Below are 22,311 nucleotides of genomic sequence, written 5' to 3'. Positions count from 1 at the left end.
CTTAGCTTGACACCCTTCCTGTATCATTTCTCATTTAGAAAGCAAAATAAACTTGAAGAAAAACTGAAACAAGATCAATGTAATCATTATATAGATATGAGCAGTTTCAAAGATGGTGAAGAATAGTTTCAGGGGCAGGTGTGTGGTTCAGTGATAGAGCACATGCCTCACATATATGGCACTCTGTATTAGATCCCCAGAAACTGTCCTCCAAAATCAATTTCAGATTAACCACGAGACCTATTCTTACAAGGGCAAATCCATAAGAGTTCAAATATGCAGCACATATTATTAGGTAGGGTTAAGAATATGCTCAAAAAGCTATTTTGGAAAAAAAATCTATTTACTATAGTTTATTGTTTTAGAAAATATCTACTTGGATTATTTTACTCTGGGTGAAACAAAGTGACAGCATCATTGCAATTTGCCTGGGACATAAGAATTTCTGTGTAATAAAACTCTAGAATTTAGTGTGTAATATAAAGCATGGAAGTAATAGTCATTTTTACTTTGCCATAGGCTATGAACATTTTCATACAAATACCAAGCTACAGTAAAATATAAAAATTGTTTATTTTACAAAATTATTTTTACTACATGGCAGTCTAATAAGGGGGTGCAGATCACTGTCACTGTCCTCCCATTGTTCATCGATTTGCTCGAGCGGGCCCAGTAACATTGTGAGACTTGTTACTGTGTTTGGCATGTCGGGTAGTTTGCCAGGCTTTGCCGTGTGGGCGAGATACTCTAAGTAATTAGTTTCAGTAGATACTCCAGTAGCTTGCCGGGCTCTCCGAGAGGGGAAGAGGAATCGAACTCCAGTCAGCCATGTTGCCAGCGTGCAAGGTGAACGCCCTACCCACTGTGCTATCGCTCCAGCCCAATGGGGTACAGGTAGTTGGGCACAAAAGGAAAGCAAATGTTTAAGAACAGCATTTAATGACAACTGTTGTCAAATAATGTGCTTATTGTATCCTCTAAAATACTTCTTTCAAAAAATATACACAATGCATGATACCATCCTCATTTCAGAGGTGCAGAAACTTAGAAAGCTAAAATAATTCTCCCCAAATCATAACAGCTAATACATGGCAGAGCTCAAATTTTAACATTGCTTTTCTTCAAAGCTATTTATCATACAAATAAAATTAGAGGATATTGATTTGTCATTCAGTTATTTTAGTAATTTCTTGGCCTAGAGTAATTGTTCATGTCTTGCATACACACTTAGACTTCAAACAAGGGAACAAGGTGTTAGACCTCCACAGCAAATGACTGTTTGCTAATTTCTGTTCTTTTCACTAAATTTCCCACAAGAGTCAGGATCTTCTATTAATTGAGGATGTTTCTCCAGAAACCAGAAGACTACTAGATACATAATAGGCAATTAAAAAATTGTGATGTATTCTGTTTATTCGAAGTAGTTCTTGCTCAAGTACTAGCTTGCAATGGGGAGAAGAATAGCACTGTAGCACTGTCCTCCCATTGTTAAATGATTTGCTCGAGCAGGTACCAGTAATGTCTTCATTGTGAAACTTGTTGTTACTGTTTTTGGCGTAACAAATACATCACAGGTAGCTTGCCAGGCTTTGCTGTGCGAGCCGGATACTCTCGGTAGCTTGCCGGGCTCTTCGAGAGGGATGGAGGAATTGAACCCGGGTTGTAGCATTAAAAATTAGTGAAAGATTACTGCAGTAAATCAAACAAGGAAATGCAAAGAAAATATGCATACTGATAATTGAGTTTGTGTAGAATCAGCCCAACTTAACCATTATGAACAGGGGCTTGATAAAGTGAGAAGTCTACTATTAATGTAGTTTAAACTTAAGTACCTAAATGGATGGTGTTATTTTGGTCAAAATAGGGAGGAATATAAGAGGAGAAGAAAAGTAAATAGATGTGTTAAAAGTTTTTATTCAAACTCACTGAGAATGAAATTCATTTGCAATCTGATCTATTAATCATCAGGGAACAGTATAAAAAGACTTCTCTGATTTTTGTACTTAACTTCTGAATAAAAATAATTTGACAAATTGCATATTTCTTCAGATTTAAATCAGCTATATCTCTTGAATGCCTTAAAGGAATAATGGAATTATTTCATTTATTATCAAAAAGATTAAGACTATAATTATAGTTCACTATCTCTTTAGTAGAAGAGAGGGAGGGAAAAGTTGATTAAATAACTACTTCTAAAATATCATGAATTAAACCTGGGAGACACTATTATAGCAAACTGTTAATCTATGTTATCATCACAAAAATCACTGACTTTTTGACAAAATATAAATGTGACATAATAAGAGTAAAAAAAATTTTTCAAATCTGTAATAGAGCTTTGAGATGTTGATATTTGTTTAGGTTTTAATATTGCTGATGGCACATTAGAAATTACCCAACTAAATACAATATGCTACACCCAGCAAGAACTCTTTAGTTATATAAAACTTCTAAACCTCTGATTCCCTTTCTTTCTTCTTTGAGCCTTAAAACAAAAACAGCACCACCACTATTTTACTCAAAAAATATATGCCCCCAAATTCCCCTCGTATATTTTTTTTAAAAAGTTCTTCCTCTGTCTTCAAGAACAATAAGAAGACACTGTCTTATGATGCGGCTTCTCAATATTGCCTATATCAAAATCATCTGAATCGTTGGGAGCTACAAATTTGAAATCATTAGTCTATAAGAATTTCATTTAAATAAAGTGATTGTTTTTTCTTAAAATAGGAAAAATAATATGGTATTTTGTGTCTCGTTGTATTCAGACTATAAATGTGTGATTTCTTAGATCTTAGTTACAATGCAGTTAAAATGAGCTAAAAGCCATTCCTGGGCTATTTTTGAAAGGAAACTATGTAAATTCAGTTTGTGGGACATAAAATATAAAACAAGACATAAAGCAAGGTTACCAATAGCCTTCTCTCTCCCCCAACCACATACATGCTGAACACCATCCTTTTATAATTTCTCCTATATTTATATACATTGATTATAAAAGTATGGACTATAAAATTGCTTATAATTTTTACAGTAGAACTGAATTCCCTATAGAAATCTACTAGGAAATAAATTACAGGGTAGATTGCAGCAGAATTCTTTAGTATATGATTTCATAGTTTAGTAACAGTTGCTCTCAATTGTTACTCCTGCACAAAATATAAAAGATGCAGAGCTCAGGTATGAAACTTCAAGTTCACAAGAAACTAGGGGAGTCTTCATTTGACTATCTAATGAGATGAAAGTTATCACTGATGAAACTGAAGACTGAAAAAAGCATCTCCCAATGAGTTATAGATAGAACTAATTTCAAAGTATTTTGTATTCACATAGATTCAGATCTGTTGAAATGCTGTATTTAGTATTACTCTCTTAGGAAATGTGAAATCAATAGCAAAAATCCCTCTTTTTCTCTGCGAAGCCTGTACTCTGTTTTCTCATGGGAAGTGACTTTAAGGAACCCGTGAATGGAGATGCAAAGTATCTATAGGAAGATAAGGGGGGGAAAAGGACAATAAAAAAAACAAAACAGGCACATTTCATAGCACCGACAATAGATGGGAATGGAATGAAACTAGTGGAATTGTCACTGTGGGAGACTTTGAAGGAACAGGTGCAAGTGCATAAGTTCTGGGGAGGTACATGGTGAAATCAGGGATCGAGACAAGTTGGGAGATAATCCTTGCAGACAAATCCCAAAAGAAAAAGGCAGGAGACAGTAACTGAACAAGTACAGGGAATAATGTCAATTGGTAAAGCTGAAGATAAGGCTTAATTAGGAAAGATGAATTCTATCAATGGAGAGGAATGATAAAAAAAAAAAAGGATTCATACTATTGCTTTGATTCTTAAATCTTGTATAGAGGTCCCTGTGGCATAAAGACTCTGAGACCTGCTATTTACTAACTCTTTAGCTCTTCAACTAGCTCTTTAGCTCTATTTACTAGCTCTTGAACTCTGAGTAGTCCAGTGTTCTCTATTTCCTATACATGTAATTGGGATAATTATAGTATGTAACCATTACTTTATTCTAAGGAGATTAACACTCTTATGGAGAAAATAGATCCTTTAACTTTAAACATAGTTTAAATATAGTTATGACAGCATCTATCAAGATAGACTGAACAGTGGTGAGACAATGGGAAGGAGAATGATTCAACTCAACTCCCCTCCCCCGGAAACATTCATGAGCCATCCTTATTCAAACTTTAATGTTGGTCTCAGGGCTTTTTTCAAATTTCTTTTTTACTTATTTGTTGTTGGGTCAGTGAGGGTTTGGGGGCAGCTCCAGGAAGTGAGGCAGAGGGGCTCCTCCTGGCTATACTCAGCCATCCAGCCAAACAGTCCGATGTGAACTCCTAGTTCCAGCAAAGTTCAGGCTCTGAGTTGCCAAGGATTGCCCAAGCCTCACCCAGTGGTTCTCAGGGGACCATGTGGCACTGGGGATCTCGAATTGGGGTCAGCTTGATGAAAACAACGTGCCTTGTTCCCTGTATTATCTCTCTGTCCCTTTAGAAATTTTACAAGTAAGTACAAAATTTATCTTTTAGAGATTGGAAAATTAATACAGAGATTAAGGTGCTTGCTTTGCATATAGGCAATGCTGGTTTGGTCCCTGGTGACACAAATGATCCCCCAAGTACCCCTGAGCACAGAGCCAGTAGTAAACCCTGAGAATAAATAAAAACAAATAACTTTTTATTTTTCCTCCCTGCTAGTCATATGTTTGCATGTCTAAGCTCTCTGAAATACAGGCTGAATAAAAAAATCCATTACGGAATTGCATATTTAGGACCTGAATCTTCTAGATCCCAGCCAACGCTTTATAGTTTAATTAGCTTATGGCTTCATTTTATCTCACTATTTTCTGGTATTTGTCATTGGGTAAAATTCATGACTTTAAGGAGCAGTGCAGAAATTCACCATTTGAATTTGATGAAAAACTTTTGTGGATTCTGATATGTGTGAAAAATTGGGAGTTTTATTGCTACATTTAGCCTTTAGCACATCTTTCTTTAAAATAAGAATTAAAAAGTATCTAGCATTTTAAAACATTGTACAAATTTTTTTGTCACCCTTTCTAACCCTCATGGCTTTGAGTTCATAAAAGACATGAAATATAATATGATATCTAGTATGATCTACATTGATATTTATGACTTCTTTCCAAATTTCTTTATACTCCTGAGAAATATATATATATATATATATATATATATATACTTCAGATTGAATTGATAAAAATTCCAAAGAGAAGCAAGAAATAGAAGTGAAAAGTAAATTTTATGCATGTTTATTTTGGATAAATACTGTTTCCCCTTCATCTGAGATGAGTTTATCTTTTAAACTTGAGCAATTGAGCAGAACAAATATTCTTTTCTTGAAACAAATCAAAGTTATTTATGCTGAATATGCTACCTAATAGAGGTGTATTGGGAGCTGCAACAATTGCAAATAAATATGATAGAAAAGAAATAAATGATGTTCAGTTTCTGGGTTTAGCTTCTGCTCTAGACTACAAAATCAGTTACTTATTTTTCATGTACTGCCGTCATTGTTCTGTTGATCTAATCTATGCCCAATAGAGAGAAGATCAAGAACTATTACAAATCCCACCAACTTTGTAGCATTCATCAATCTACTGGCATTTCTCTACTTAAAATCTCTTAAAAGTAGACTGTGACTGATGGTTTATGATTTCTTAAAGAGAATTTATAAATTTATCCTTTCTGCTTTGCCTTAGGAATATTTCAGAAAGGCCTGATCTAATGTAATTCAGTCATAATCACTGTACCACAGAAGATGTGTCACAACTGCCATATCAGCTACAGTAACTGCTTAAACCCTGGTTTTTGCTTGATTATATTTGAAGGAAAGCTCGGGACAAAAGAACATAATGCAAACAAGTTATTGTAGGGCTTTAAAAAAGGAGATGCTTATTTCCGTTGTGATTCATATTACCTTTATGAGCTCAAAATAAATAGTGACATAAAGAATTAAGAGATACTTATGTAAAATGTGAAGATTTAGTAGGAGCATGTTGGAAAATAAAATTGTACTAATAAAACACAAATCACGTAACCGCCGCCACAGCTAGAAATCTCTAACTGCAAGTACATATTTCTATAATTGCTCTCACCCAAATGTATTTCTTGCTCTTTTTGCAGGTAGACCAGTAATGATTGTGGTGGAGTATATGGAAAATGGGTCCCTAGACTCCTTTTTACGGGTGAGATTTTATTTTCTGATGGCATTTAAATAAATTATTCTAAGTTCTAAATGTAAGTAAGTTATCATAAGTTGATTTTTACAAAATCTTGTCAATGTTTTTCATGAACAACAGTAATATTTTTCTAAGGTGTCTATCTCTAATATAGTGATACACTTGAATAGTAGGATTTTCTCCAGAATATGCATCTCTGGTATAGTGATGTGTCACAATAGTAGTATTTTCTCTAAGGTGTGTATGTCTGGAACAATGATATGTTGGAGCAGTGTTTCTCAAACAAGGACCAAATGGTCCCCTTTATGGCCCCCGGGATATTCCAAGAGTACCACAGGAGAAAATCACATAAACAGAGGTCATGACTCAAGACTAAGAGGACAGTCAGTAGGATAGAGGTCATAAAAAGAATACAAAATGGAAAGGGGTCACAGTTGTGCAAAGGTTGAGAAACTGCATCCAAGGACACAGAGAGAGTAATAAGATCAATTTCACCTTTAAATCACCTGCCATATTAATATGTATATATTTCAAGTGGTATTATAAGAGGATTAAAGCCATTCATCTTTCTTTATCATATTTAATTTCAGTATATTTCACACATTATCTGCAATGCTAATCCCCTTAAATTGATGTACATTTCCCAGTAATGAGTGTATTACAAAGAGCAGGTTTCTCTGCTGTGTCCCTCTTGTTTCATTTGGCTAACTGTTTAGGGAAAAAAAAGAAAAGAAAATGAGTAAACTTCAAGCCTGGCAAGCTCCCCATGATGTATTCAATATCCCAAACACAGTAACATCAAGTTTCACAATGTTACTGCCCCCCCCCACCCCCAGGAAATCATGAACAGGACAGTGCAACAGTGACAGTGCTACAGAGTAAACTTCAGCAGAGATGTGTTTTATAACAAAAGTAGAAAGAAGCAATTACTACAGTAAACCATAAGCAGCTCAGGAGAGGCTACATATTTGCCTGTCATATTGTTTAATACTTGTATATTATAGTAAAGTGGCAGTTTTTCTTATAAAATCACTGGTTTCTCACCATTTGGGATGCGTTATGTTGTTTTTCATCCTCATTTTATGTAAATAAATAATCTCAAAAATTCTTCAATTTTTTTTATTCCATGTTGTTTGAACAAGATCTGTGTGCAGCTTACCTTTCTCTCGTGATCTCGTTTTCATTTACTTTTTCTTGATTTCCTGCCCTCTTCTTTCAACTGCTCTCAATATTAGCATTGATGATATATTTACACTGTGACTGAATTTGACGTCCAGATTCAATTCCACAAGCTGAATTCAGCAAAATTGTCATGTTATTATAAAGCAATACTCTTGGTACAATGCATACTCTCTAAGAAGTACACTTTTTAAGGCAAAATGAGATTCAAAGGTGTTCGGGGACATGAACTATTTGTTCTTTTCTGTGGCCATTCTCACAATGTTATTTTATAGATGATATTTATTTCTCCTGCAAATGTGCTAAATTATTTTAGAATATCTTATTGTGACCACCTATAGTACATGCAGTGCATATACACTATGCCCTCCTGTTATGTTTATTCAAAACTCATTTTTATCAGCTACATATCAACATGACTTATTATCTAAAGATACTTGGTACATTTTTTTCATCAGATATATCCTAGAGCTGAATATAATGACAGATAATGCAGCACATAAGCAATCAAAATTGCTGCTGAAAATTGGATCAAATAATACAATTTTCATCCTGCTGAATCATGAATTTATTAAACTATATTATAAAGAGAAGATACTTTTAAAATTGCAGGGGTGCTCCCAATTGATGATCGGAATGCCCAGCAGTTCTTGGGCAACTCAGCCAGCGGTTCATAGGACCTAAGGATGCTGTGCTGCTCAAGTGCTGTGAGTCAGAAGTTATCTGGGCCACACCAGCTGTGCTTAGGGACCTCAAGGGCTTCACCCGGAAATGCTAAAGAATCATATAGTGACAAAAATTAAACCAGGCAGGAACCTTAGCCACTGTACTATATTCTTCCCTCTCCTGAAAGGATATTTTATTAATGAAATATTTACTTATAAACATCTCAGTAAATGTTATAGTTCATATATTTCATGCATTCTTATTTTTTTGGTTTTAGGGCCACAGTATGCAACACTCAGGGAAGACTGCTATCCCTGCACTCAAGAATTGCACTCAAGAACCCTGGTGGAGAGCCATATGGGATGCCAGGATCAGATGCATGCAAAGCAAGCACCTACCTGCTGTCCTATATCTCTCCAGCCTCTATGTGTTAAAATTTTTAAGCTATGGGCTAGAGAAATAGTGCAGGAGTTATGTGCTTCTTACATAGCCTATCCCAGCTTGATATCCAGCGCTGCATATGCTGTGGAATAATCATTTGATCCCCTAAGCACAGATCCAGAGTAAATCTGAGTACCACCATGTATGACCCCCAAAAAACCAAAATCTTTTAAGCTAATATTTTTCAGCTTTTATATGCACAATGTGAAAAAGTCACTGCAGACTCTGGGAAACAGCAAGTTTTTAATTGAGGTAGCTAGTGTTACTGCTATTATAGGAACCTTAGCGTATTTTATCTCACTGCTGCTTTCTCAGCTTATGACCTTGCAACTTAGGCCAGTCTTCATCTTCTCTGTGCCTCTATTTACTTACCTATAAAAATGGGGATGCTAGCAGTAACAACTCCATATTGTTGTTTTAATGATTAACTAAGTTGAGAAATTTAGAGAATAATTTCTGATACATTGGGATTGATAAATATTTAAATTCAGGTCTGTCTCGCAAACTAAATTCTCATACAACATGAACCCAATATTTTTATTAAAATATTTATTACTTCTTATAAGTTCACTTCCATCTCCCCTTTTGGTCCCAGGTCACCTATCTTCATAGAATTTCTGTTAACAATAAATATTCTATGAATGGAGAGAAAAATCATAACACCAGCACTCCCCTTTACCCATCTTTAATATTCTTAGCCTTCCTTCTAATCATATCTCTTATCCCAAAAGCTCAAAGTGCTTTATAAACTTCATGTCAATAGCAGATATTCCACTCCCTATGGCAAACAAATATATATATATGTATATATAAAACAGATTCTCACAAGTAAAGTCATTTTTCAAACTGCTGATTTAGAATTTGATCATCACAGCCTCCGTGTGCACCGAAAAGGCAAGGTAGGAAAGTGCACTTCATAGGAGGGGAGCCATCCATGGCTCATTAATAGCATTCTGTGCTTACTGGAGGCAGAGAAGATTTCCCTTTGGTCTCTGCACTATTTGAAAATCACTTCAATTTACTATTTAATATATGAGGGAGAGATAGCACAGCTAAGTACAAGATTACAATATACACCCACCCAGGTAGCTGACGGGTGATACTGAGCTAGATTCATAAATCTTGTACAGTTAAGAAATCTTATGGACATTCCTCCAGATGTATATTATAAGGAGGTAGTATGAGTTACGTCCCTATATCTATGCACATAGGTGTGGAGAAAAGTGTGTGGGTAGATTTGCTCATTTTGTTTGTCAGATTTCAGTTATTCAGAATTGTAGTACCACTGCTTTTAGTTCATGAGATACTGTGCTCATGCTGCAGCCTCCTGTCCCACCTCAAAGGTTTTTGAGTGAGAAGAAACAATACGTATCCATTATTTGCGAAGCACAATCACATGCATAGTTTTATTCATAAGACATAACAATGAGAGAAATTAATAAAGACCAACAACAGGATCAAGGAAACTGAAATGTGCTCTGGAAATGTTGACAGGGTGTTTGGAAGCAAGAAGAGCGTCGTGGAGGTTGGGATGACCCACCAACACGAAGGACAGTGTGGAACTTGATTTCAGTCTTCAGTTACTGGAAGGGTTCAATGGGCTGAGCACGTGCTTTGTATGCAGGAGGCCCAAGTTCTGTTCAAAGCACTGCATGATTCGCTGAGTACCAACAGGAGCTACTCTCAAGCATTGAGCCACAGGTAGTCCCGAGCATCACTAGGCATGACCAAAAGGGAGTAATAAAAATTAAATGATGAATTAAAATAAATTGAGTGAAGAAGAAGGATCTCACTGAAAAGTAACATATCAGATGAAGCTGGGAAGAAAGTGAGATATAAACCAATTGGATATCTGGGGGAAATATTAGAAGTATAAGAACAGTAAGTGCTATTGCCCCGAGGTGGGACTATTTCATAGCCATGTATGCGCAGAGTAGTTTCTATGCTCATAACTTATGCCTGTTTTTCCTAGGAGAGTGCTGATTCATAGCTATTTTCTCTTCGTTCTTATTATTTATGACCCATATACTATACAGTTAGGAAAATAAAATATATAGTCACCTTACCGTCATGGCTAAGGGAAAACTATAAGGGGAAGCTTGGTGGTCCTTTAATGGAAGTAAGGAGAGGCTTAACTCTTGGAGGGAAATTATTCTTACCTTTATCTGTACATTACAATCATTTAACTAAGAGCACTTTTAACAACAATCCTTAGTTCCAGGCCATATCCCAGATCAATTAAATCAGAATCTCTTGAGTGTGAATCATGCATATGTATTATTTCAGTGCGTGCTCAGTTGCACCTGATGTGCAAGAAGTTGGAAAAGTACAGAAGTGGGATTGTGAAATTACTATCACTGCAGTGATTTTGGAGTTTCTCTGAGATTAGATAAATTTGTAGCTTTGGCTTACAGATATATATATATATATATATATATATATAAATTACATTCTTAAAGTATCAGTGTTTAGAAGAGACTATAGTGGGATATGAATTAATACAAGGAAATAAGAAGTTTTTGCAATAATTCGGGTAAAGAAATCACGATAGCTGGAGGCTGGAGACATATCACAGGGGATAAAGATGCTCCTTATGCATGCAACAGATCCCTGATTCAATCTCTGGCAGCACATATGGTTTCCAAGACACTGCCGGGATTGATCCCTGAGCAGTGCCAGGTATAGTTCAAAAATCCCCCAAAGAGAGAGAATTGGAAAGGCATAAAGATAGTACAAAAGGCAAGACAAAGAGGATTGAAGGATAACTGGCCTATACAAAATAAGGTTGATAATAGACAATAGCTACTAGTTAAGGTGATTGGATTGTGAAAATAAATGACTAATTACCTATACTTTCATTAATAATATCTCATACTAATTTTTAAGACTTCAGCTATCCTATATGCTGATAATATATGTCAGATGATTTCACTAAGCTATTCTAAAAAATTTTCTTTTTTTTTAGGCCCTTTGTTTGAGTGAGTAAAAATTGGTTTAATTTTCACTGTCTAAAAAAATCTAGATATACCTCACAAATATGAGTGTTTAAATAATATATATAGTGCATATCAACATTTCAAAAGCAAAGTGAGTCATCTGAAGAGTTTCCTTGAACAAATGAAAAGCAAATATTAATTTAAAAAATTAAAGGACCTTTTAAATATTTATGTACTCATAATATAAATCTAGTAAAGATGGCATTTTACCTTATGCTAGTTATATATTAATAATGAGATCTGTATTTTATTAGCAAACTTTTCTTGTAAATTGTGTTGTGTGGAATTATATTTGTGTTAGGATATAGGAGTGAAATTAATCTCCATCACGTTCATTTTATATTCAACAGTAAAAAAAAAAGTGAAGTTGCATTTATCTACCAACACCTGGTTTTAAGTCATAAAATATTGTAGTTATAGTAATTTTTACTAGCTACATTTTTTCGAAAAAAATGTTAAACTTCATACATATGAGTGTTATTTTTCATCATACACCAAGCTAGCTTAATGCCAAATAACATCTTTGTAAATGTACATATAAGAGTGTAGCATACTGGGAATTAAGCATTTGGGTGACTAAGTAATATTTTTTAAAATGCAAGTCACAGAATCAATTTTCAATAACCTTAATTTATCTCTTTAAACATTTCAGTACTTATAATGTGTGGTGTCAACTGTAGAACCTGGTACTACAAAATTATATTTTATAACTTTCCACATTATTTCTCTTTTTGCATATGTATCTTTCTTTGTTTTTTTTTTTTTACTTTTTATTAGTGAGACATCATGAGGTGCAGTTGTAGACTTACAAATTTTTGTGCTTGGGTTTCAATTATACAATGATCAAATACCCATCCCTCCACCAGTGCCCATTTCCCACCACCATGGATCCCAGTATCCCTCCCACCCCACATCCCCCCCATCCCACCCTGCCTCTGTGGCAGGGTATTCCCTTTTGTTCGCTCTCTCTTTCTTATTGGGTGTTGTGGTTTGCAAAAGAGGCAATGGGTGACAATCATGTTTGGTCTATAGTCTACTTTCAGCATGCTTTGGTTTTTTTTTTTTTTTGAGTGCAACCTCTGATGAGTACTGACGGCAGGTTCTTCAGGTGTTCAGGTCTGACCTTGTCTGGGCCGGGTGCTGTTTGCTTCTTTACTGACGAAATGGCGTGTCGGATTTCGGAAGGGAGAACGTTGGGAACGACATACCCATCCTGTGGAATTTGGTATGTCGGCAAGTGGACATGGCTATCGAAGAGATTTGAGTAGAAGTCATGGATAATCTTCTCCATTGCCGTTCTGGAGGATGTGATGGATCCATCAGGACGTCGGAGGGCAGTCATCTTGGTCTTATAGTTGGCGAAGGACAGGCGGGCGTTACGAATACTTTTCCCGGCTTCTGCCGCATCTACCAGTACTTCTGCTCTTCTCTCTTTGAGGTCTTCCTTGATCGCATCTCTGCACTGCTTTGCAAGCTCGGACGTTAGCTTGCGGTTGCCTGAGGCATGCGCCAAACCACGCTGGCGAATTAGCTCAAGAGTTTTCGAAGATAGGCGACTTTTTGTGGCTATCTCTCTCTTGGCGTTCCTCGCACATTCATGGAGGTGCTGAACCAGTCGATCGTATTCCTCGTCAATGTTGTCAACAATGGCATCTTCCCATGTTGCCGCAATAGTACCAAAGAGTTCCCAGTTGGTGGTCGTTCTGGGAGTTCTCTTTTTGAACTTTGCAGCCCTTAAGTGATTAAGTGAGTGCAACCTCTAATTATGGTGTATATAGAGAAATTCTAATTCTATATGTTTTTCTGAATTTCTCTATGGCCATGATTTTCTCCTACCCTGGTTCTAGCCATGAAGGAGATTTTGGATATACTGGGCTAAATATTAGATTCAAGCTTGTGCTTCTCAACCATGTCTGAAAATACAAATCACAATCTTAGACATATTTTACAAAATACCTATGCAGATCCAATAGATGTGTTGTGTTCGAAACTTCCTTTGGCAATTTGGTTGAACTCTACTGGTGCTTCATCAAGACCTCAGCTCTGTGACACTGCCCCAGAAGCCAGCCACCAAAAAGAATAAATATTCTGGACCTTGTTTAAATGTTGTCCATAGTAACAAGTAGAGATAACCTTCATAAGAAAAATAATAATAGTCAATCACAAGATTTGTAAGCTAAAACTGTATATTCAGATTCTCTTTAAGTCCTTAAGATTTTAAAGGCCAGAGAGAGTACAGCAAGTAAGGGACTTGCCTTTCACCCGACAGACCCCAGTTCAGTCCCCAGCACCATGTGGGGTTGCCCCCCCTCCTTGCACTGCCAGGAGTGATCCCTGAATGCAGAGCCAGGAGTAAGCCCAGAGCAATGCTGAGTGCCCCAAGAAAATAGCAAGCAAGCAAATTATAATTTTAAAATAAAGCAATCATGTTTCACAAATTATAAATTTTTGAACATGATTGCTTTATTTTAAAATTATAATTTTAAATTTTAAAATAATAATTTCAGGTTGGAGCGATAGCACAGTGGTAGGGCGTTTGCCTTACAAGTGACCAACATGACCGACCCGAGTTCGATTCCTCCGCCCCTCTCGGAGAGCCTGGCAAGCTACCGACAGTATCTCGCCCGCACAGCAGAGCCTGGCAAGCTCCCCATGACGTATTCGATATGCCAAACACGGTAACAACAAAGTCTCACGATGGAGACGTTACTGGGCCTGCTCGAGCAAATCGATGAACAATGGGAGGACCATGATACCATGAATTTCAGGGATTAAATCCTGAAAGGTGTAGGGAGTTCCCTTTAAAAAAAAAAAAAATCTTTTCTCCTCTGGAAAACTTGCCTTGGGCAAATTTGGGGGAAGGGAAGAAGGGCTTGGGGTGGAGCTGTCACTGTCACTGTCACTGTCCTCCCTACATTGTTCACTGATTTGCTCAAGGGGGCCCAGTAACATCTCCATTGTTAGTGTGTTTGGCATATCGAATACTTTACGGGTAGCTTGCCAGGCTTTGCCTGTGGGCGAGGTACTCTTGGTAGCTTGCCTGGCTCTCGGAGAGGGGTGGAAGAATCAAACCCGGGTCAGCCCTCTTAAGTGCTTCTGAGGAGTTATTGTCTGCCAACTGGGCCTAACAGTTGAATGCTAGGCTCCATGGATCAATGTTCAGGAACAGACTCAGCAGTCCCTTAAGGCCTCATTTGGGCCACACTCAACCATGCTCAGGGACCTCTAGGGTTATAACTCTAGGCAAAAATAAATAATTAAACAAATAAATAAATAAGGTCATTTGTCTGTGCCATCAGCCCCCTTTTCCCCCTGCTCTTACAGCAGGTCCTCAAACATTTAACTTTATTGTTTTAAATCTCAATTAATGGGACATCCTTCCTGTCCTCTTAGCCCCAGACTTGGCCTATCTTTACCTTTCAGAATGGCCTGTAGCCTGGGCCCTCACTACCATTCAAATACTAACTTTTATTCTCCCATTGCACAGAACTTAGTGGCTATAAGGTCAGACTAACTCAAATGAGTACGTGATTCCTATAACCTATTTTAATTTCTTCATTTGTCTTTACCACCTCTGTATCACTGTATCACTGTCATCTCGTTTTAAATCAATTTCCTCGAGCAGGCGCCAGTAACATCTCCATTCGTCCTAGCCCTGAGATTTTAGCCAGTGCCACTTTTGTATAAAACTGAAATCCCAAATAAGACTTTAAAACAATTATAACATAGTATTAATGCAGCATGAGAGCCACTCTTGACGATTTTTTAATTGTATAATGCATTTTTGTTGTGTAACAGACCTCTAAAATGTATACTCATCTTGTATAGCAGGAAACCTTAGCCCAATGATCAGTAACTCCCCTCATTGCCCACTCTCCAGGCCCTATGACCCACCTTTCTATCTTTAAATTTTGCATTCTGTGAATTTTTCCCAAATAGGATTTTAATAGTAGGATTTCATGTCACAAAGTAAAGCATGTCACAAAAACATGCTGGGGGTAAGGCCAAGGATATTTTTAGACCAAAAGACAATTAGGCAGGCTTAGGTCAGCCCCTCACTGCTGAAGCTATTCTCCTCTTTCATCCTTTGTGAACCCTCTGGTTTCTGACAGCCTTTGAATTGCCCAGAATGGTCCCTAGCAGCACTGGTTAGGGGGAAAAGAGGCTTCCGAGGTGTCTGCTACTTGTGTGCTTTTGTAAGTCCACAGAAAAAAAAAAGATTACTATTTGTGATCACTTATAAACAAGTAAAGTACATTTGCTGCATAGCCATTCTGCAGCTCAAGTGTTTTGAAAGGAATGATTTTACAAAGCTTTGTATTTTAGTCATTTTTTTTTGAGAGAGCATGACTAGTGTTTTTTTTTTTTAAACTCACCATCAGGAAACCCAAGAAAGTCTTTTAACACATCTGAATAACACTTTCATTACTTCATTCAGTAGCTTTAACTATGTTATTCAGTAATGCTAATTGCACCTTATTTGTGAGGAGTCTGGAAGCTGACATTTTTATTGTGGGCAACTCAGACACTGCATAGTGAGATGGAGTCTTTGTACATGTTTGTTAAGTGAAAGGCTTTCAGTTTTTATGGAGCAACAGCACAATGGTAGGGCATTTACCTTGCGCACAGCCAGCCCGGCCGAGCCAGGTTCGATTCCTCTGCCCCTCTCGGAGAGCCCGGAAAGCTACCGAGAGTATCTCGCCCACACGGCAAAGCCTGGCAAGATACCCGTGACGTATTTGATATGTCAAACACAGTAACAACAAGTCTCACAATAGAGACGTTACTGGGCCTGCTCGAGCAAATCAATGAACAATGGGAAGACAGTGCTACAGTGCTACTCAAGAAAAAACACCTTATCATATACTGGGTACAGTATATGATTATTATTTATTTAGTTTTACTGAACAATGAGTCACTCTCATTACTGAGTCTATACAAAGGAGTATTGCACAATTTTAAGCAAGAAAACTGGTTTATAGCCCGATCCACATACCTTTGATAGTCTCTTAAGCTGTTCTCTTTGTGGACTGCACATAATCACCATATGCCAGTGAAGACCTAGACATATCTGCAACCATCCTTTCTTCATTCTTTGGAAAGAATGTAAGAATCTAGTAGTCATAATCAGTCTCACTCTCAAAATGAAGATGGCTGCAAGTTTGGTCAATACTTCTAATCACTTAATCACTTAACTTCCCGTTAGTCGTTGATTTGCTCGAGCGGGCGCCAGTAACATCTCCATTTGTCCCTGTCGCGTGCTAATGTAGCCCAATGGCATCTGTTCGCTCTGGGAACATGAAGAGCCTCAAACCGATCGTTCATGATCTTGACGAAGAAGCCTGACCATCTGGTAGGTGGGCGGCCACGCGGTCTTTTGACATCCCGTGGAATCCAGTCGGTAACAGTTCTAGTCCAGTGGTCGTCTTTAAATCTCATTACGTGACCAGCCCATCTGATTTTTGACATCTTGGCAAATGAGACAGCGTCCCTGATTCTTGATCGTCGACAGATGTCGGAACTCCGGATTCTTTCTCTCATTTGAGTGAAACGTGATGTTCCAAGCATAGCTCTTTCAATTCTTCTTTGGGAGACCTGAATAGCGTTCTCATCCTGTTTGCGTAGGGCCCAGGTCTCTGAGGCATACTTCTAATACACTCATAATTTTCTCAGAACATCTTCTAGTAAATCTAACTGTTCATGAGCAGTACTTCAAGAAAATACCCTACTAGTGAGTCAAAGCTCAAAGTGCTTCCCTGTGTTAAAAGAAAAGTAAATGTGGCCAGTAGACTAAACTAGTGAATATTTATTAAATGATGGCTCTGTACAGGAATGGGCCTAACTGTTAGCATTTCAAAGATGAAGTGTAAAAGTTAGGCTTTTCGCCCTATTACTTCATGCTATGGGGAAGACAGACATCTCATATGTTGTTTCAGTCAATGTTGGGGAAGACAGAGGGCTTTGGGAGCAATAAAGATAGATCTGTGGTCCAGTCTTAAACTCTAGTTTTCTTAGCTCATCCTCCTTTTTAATCTATTTGCAGCTCCAGTTGATCCTTCTAAAGTAAGTCTCAATCCTAACTCAAGCCACCAGTATTTCTCTCACATTACTCTAATAGCTTTCAAACTGATCTCCTCTTCCATTCTTCTGACACAGGTCAGATTATATTACTTTCCAGTTAAAAGTTTCCCCTAACTTTACATTACTTTTAAAATAAATTTTAAACTCGACTATGGCTTACAAAGTTCTATCTTATTTTGTCTCTGCTTACCTCTTAAATCTCCCTCTCCTCCTCCCCTTCCTCAGTAAGCTCTAGTCTTAAAGCTTCCATTTCTTAAGCATGCTGAACTCATGCCTGACTTAAGATATTTGTCATGCTGGGGACTGTTCATGGGTTCTTCCTTGTCATGCTCTTTTTTTAATATCATTTCATTTGATTCATTGTATAGTTTCTCAAAATCTAAAAGTATCTCATTTTTTAAAAATTTCTATCTACCTGCCTTTTATTAAATATAGGACTTCTTTGTGTTTTGCTCCCAGCATGTAAAGCAAATGTCTGTAGTAGGTGCTCAATATATGTTATTGAAGAGAATATAGTTGGGGATTTCACTTCAAAAAAGAGAATGACAAAAGTCTATAGAAAGTTATTTCAAGGAGAGTTAATTATATAAACAGGCACACAAAGCATGAATATATTGTGTAGGGATGAGCTAAACAAAAGAAAATTGGACCAGAGTAAGGGACATAGAAAGAGAAGCAAGGATCCAGTCATTGCATTCATGTCACTTAATTCTGTCTTTGGAGGTTTATTGAAGGTCCCTGAAGGAAATATTTTAATCTAGAGGCAGGATATTTTTGGTTTTGGATAAATTTATTGTATTTATTTAAAAAATTATTATACAGTAATATGATGATTATGGATGGCTAAAGAGGTGGGGTTGCAGAGAGGGAGGGCACCTTGAGTGGAATGATGCTTGCACTGGTGGTGGGTTTGGAGTTAGAACATTGAATGCCGAAAACTCTCTTATTAACTGCTTTGTAAATTAAAGTGACTACATTAAAGAAATAATAATACATTTTAGAAAAAAGAAAAGAAAATCATTGTCAGGCACTTGCAATACTGTGAAGACAGTGAGACATGCCATAGACTGCTTAGCACTGGTGGACCATTGTGCTACCAGGTATGAGAGAGTATTTGAGGGTATGTGTGCATTTTGTGACTAGCAGGCATCATTATGTATTGCTTTCAGAAACCGTCTCTTCCTTCTTGGCAGGCTCACTCTGTCTATCACTGAGAGGTTAAGCTCTGTGTTTCTCCTAAGTCAGACAGAGAGTGAAGAAAAAAAGCATGAAGACAAACTAAATCCTCACTATTAAACAGCTCTGAGATGCAGTGTGTAAATATGCCACATCCTCTCTCTTTCTTATGAATCTGCCTTCCTAGGATAAAACCATATGTCATAAAATAAATTCATAGATTCTTTTTGATTAATCTCTAGTAGGAAGCCCAACGATATTAAATCTCAGTTCTCTCACTTTTTCTCCTCCCCTTATAAACAACTCAATTCAACTAGAATTAATATTTATCAAGCACTGACACAAGGCAAGGCATGGCAGAATAGTTAACAACTGTGATAGAACTTTTCCGTAAAGAGAAGAAAATCCATGTCCTATCGTAAAAAAAGAAATGTGCGGTTTCATGCAAAGTAGTCGGAAGAATATAGCAATAGCAACCAGTGCACTGCAAGATAATGTCAAAGGTTAGTCAATTCAGTCACCATTTATTAGCCAACTACCATATTCAAGAAAACCAATGTGTCCTAAATCATGCTTGAGGCTGTATTGGCAAAAACTTTATAAAAAGGGAATATAAGATTTTCTTTGAAACAGAGAGAAACATCATTTGTAGGAAATTTGTAGGACTTATATTATACCCTATGCATGAATGACTGATACTGTCTTCTCAGTACCTCATTTTAAGACATAGAGAAGTGTATCCTCATTTTTTGGTTCATTTATAGTATTCTCCACTTTATTGTTTGCTTGTATTTTTATTTAAATGTTCTTTAAACTATTTAATACCTTGTTTTATTAAGTCAAATTATGCTGCTTGAAACAGTCCAGACTGGGTAGTAATGCTACAAAGTTTTGGCAAACTAATTTTTGGATAACTCCAATTAAGGATACAGACTGTGGCTTTAGACTACCAGACATTAAATACTGACCCAAACACTTACTAGGTAATTATATCTCTTTGTCCTTTAGTTTGACTATTGATTGTATTAACTGCATATATGATAGAGGGTTGTTATAAGCATTAAAAGAGGGTAATCACTGCTAAGATCTCATAATGTGATACTTTTGAAGTAGTGAAGACATGTTAGATGTTGAGGCCTTGGCTCACAGAAAGAGAGAAAGAAAGGAAAGAAAAGAAAGGAAGGAAGGAAGGAAGGAAGGAAGGAAGGAAGGAAGGAAGGAAGGAAGGAAAGAAAGAAAGAAAGAAAGAAAGAAAGAAAGAAAGAAAGAAAGAAAGAAAGAAAGAAAGAAAGAGCTTTGGATCTTCATTTTTATAAACCTGAGATTTTTATGGACAGCTTGCATATAGAGAGAGCTTTGTAATTTCTAATAAACATTGGAAATATTCAAATGATCAAAACTTTCTCTTCTCATGTATATTTGGTCTTTCTCCTCTAGGGGGAGAAAGAGCTTCTGATACTTCCCAAAACTCTTGGAATTTTTTTTTTCTTTTTGAGTCACACCCAGTGATGCACAGGGGTTATTGCTGGCTCTGCACTCAGGAATTACTCCTGGCGGTGCTCAGGGGACCATATGGGATGCTGGGAATCGAACCTGGGTCGGCCACATGCAAGGCAAACACCCTACCCGCTGTGCTATTGCTCCAGCCCCAAACTCTTGGAATTTCTTGTGTTGAGAGTGATGAAATAGGTATTACATATTATGTAATGAGGTGACTTTGGAAATATATTTTGAGAATATAGCTTGGGAACGCATTGCCATATGTTTAGATGGTTGGAATTTCCAATCCCACCTCCATACTTCTATTGAGGGGATATGTTGTTATGGAGATGTCATTACTTAGATGATTGATTATATCAATTGCCTTTGGTAACTGGTAAAGGTAAAGGCCTTTACCAGTTACCAAAGGCAATTGATATAATCAATCATCTAAGTAATGACATCTCCATAACAACACAAAAGATGGTCTTAAAGTTTTATGTACATTGAGAAGGCATGGAATGCAACATCTTTCCCCCATATCTTGCGCTACATATCTTTTCCTTGTGCATATTTCTCAATTATAGCCTTTTAGATAAACAGGAAATTTGACCTGGTGAGAAAATGAGTTTCCTGAAGTGTAGTAAATTAATTGACTCTGAGGAAGATATCTTGGATACCTCTGATTTAAAGTCAGTAGGTAAGAAACAAAGGTAACAACCTGTGCTTATGAGCCTATTACTGGCACTTTACATGGGGTGCAATTAGGAAAACTGAGCCCTGTTGAAGTCCAAGAATTTGTTGATATGGGAAATATCCACAAACACTCATACTGAAATTGGTTTCCACCAAGCTAGGTAGATTATAGGTAGGTAGGTGAAATAGGTATTAGAGAGAAAAAGAGAGATTAAGAATGGAGTAGGGGAACTGAATGAGTCTCAGGGACATTGGTAGAAATTGTGTGCACTTTGGTATTGGTGAGGTAAGGTAACTCTATATACCAACACTATGAATGTCAACACTATTATAGGCATAAGCTAGATTATAATAGAAATAATAGACTTTTATCTCAAAACTTCTTACCCAGGATCTTATAAATTAATAGAGTGCATTGTACAATCCCATGGAGAAGTGATTAGTATTCTTTATATATAAAAACACTTTTTTTAATGTTGCCACTGATGATTTTAATAATTAAAATCCTGATTGCTATGCCACTGATATGTAATCAATTCATTCTAGACTCTTTAATGTTTGTGACAAGAATAATTAAAATGATTTTTAAATAATATGCATGACATATAAGAAGAGGGAACACTTACAAATTCATTTTACAAGACAGTATTTCCTAATAGCAAAGTAAGACAAGAACATTATAAGCAAACTATAGATCAGTTTCCCTTTATTGATGGCTATAGTTGCAAAAATCCTCAGCAAAAATTAGTAAGCTAAATTCAACAGTATATTAAAAGAAATACAAACCATAATCAATTGGGATTAATTCCAGGAAAGCAAAAATGATTTAATATCCATAAATAAACCAATTTTCACATGTCATATCTATAAAATAAAGGATAAAAATCATGTGATCATCTTTAATAAATATAAAATGAGGATTTCACAAAATAACATTTTTAATATAAAAAAGAATTCTTAACAAACTGAGCATAGAGGGAATGTACCTCAACAGAATATAGGCCATATCTGACAAGACTACAGCTAACATTATACTCAACAGAGAAAGCTATTTTCCTGTAAGATCAAGCCAAGGATGCTAACTCTAATTACTTTGATTCAATGTACAAGACGTTCTCCTAGAATTAATGTTTTAACAGAGAACAAGTTATATGTGAAATGAAAACAGAATATGTTAACATTAGCATACTAAGGGCTTAAATACTTCCTTCCATATGGCTAACAATACTGAAATTCCATCCTCAGCACCCACGTAATCCCCATAGTACTGCCAGGAGTGATCACTGAGTGCAGAGTTAGAAGTATACGCTGAGTACTGCCAGTATGGCCAAAACATACTCATCCCTCAATAAATTAAATATTATGTCAATATAA

General features: G+C 36.6%; 1 protein-coding gene across 1 annotated transcript in view; it reads left to right on the top strand.

Moving 5' to 3' along the window:
* Nucleotides 1–22,311, top strand: part of EPHA6 (EPH receptor A6) — a 984,716-nt gene that overhangs the window by 791,561 nt on the left and 170,844 nt on the right. Inside the window, 1 exon segment of the mRNA XM_056138519.1 lies at nucleotides 6,172–6,229. Within this exon segment, the coding sequence (XP_055994494.1) occupies nucleotides 6,172–6,229 (58 nt within the window).

This window comes from Sorex fumeus, unplaced genomic scaffold (assembly GCF_029834395.1).
Source record: "Sorex fumeus unplaced genomic scaffold, SorFum_2.1 ptg000129l, whole genome shotgun sequence".
NCBI lineage: Eukaryota > Metazoa > Chordata > Mammalia > Eulipotyphla > Soricidae > Sorex > Sorex fumeus.
This window is presented reverse-complemented; position numbering and strand designations above follow the sequence as displayed.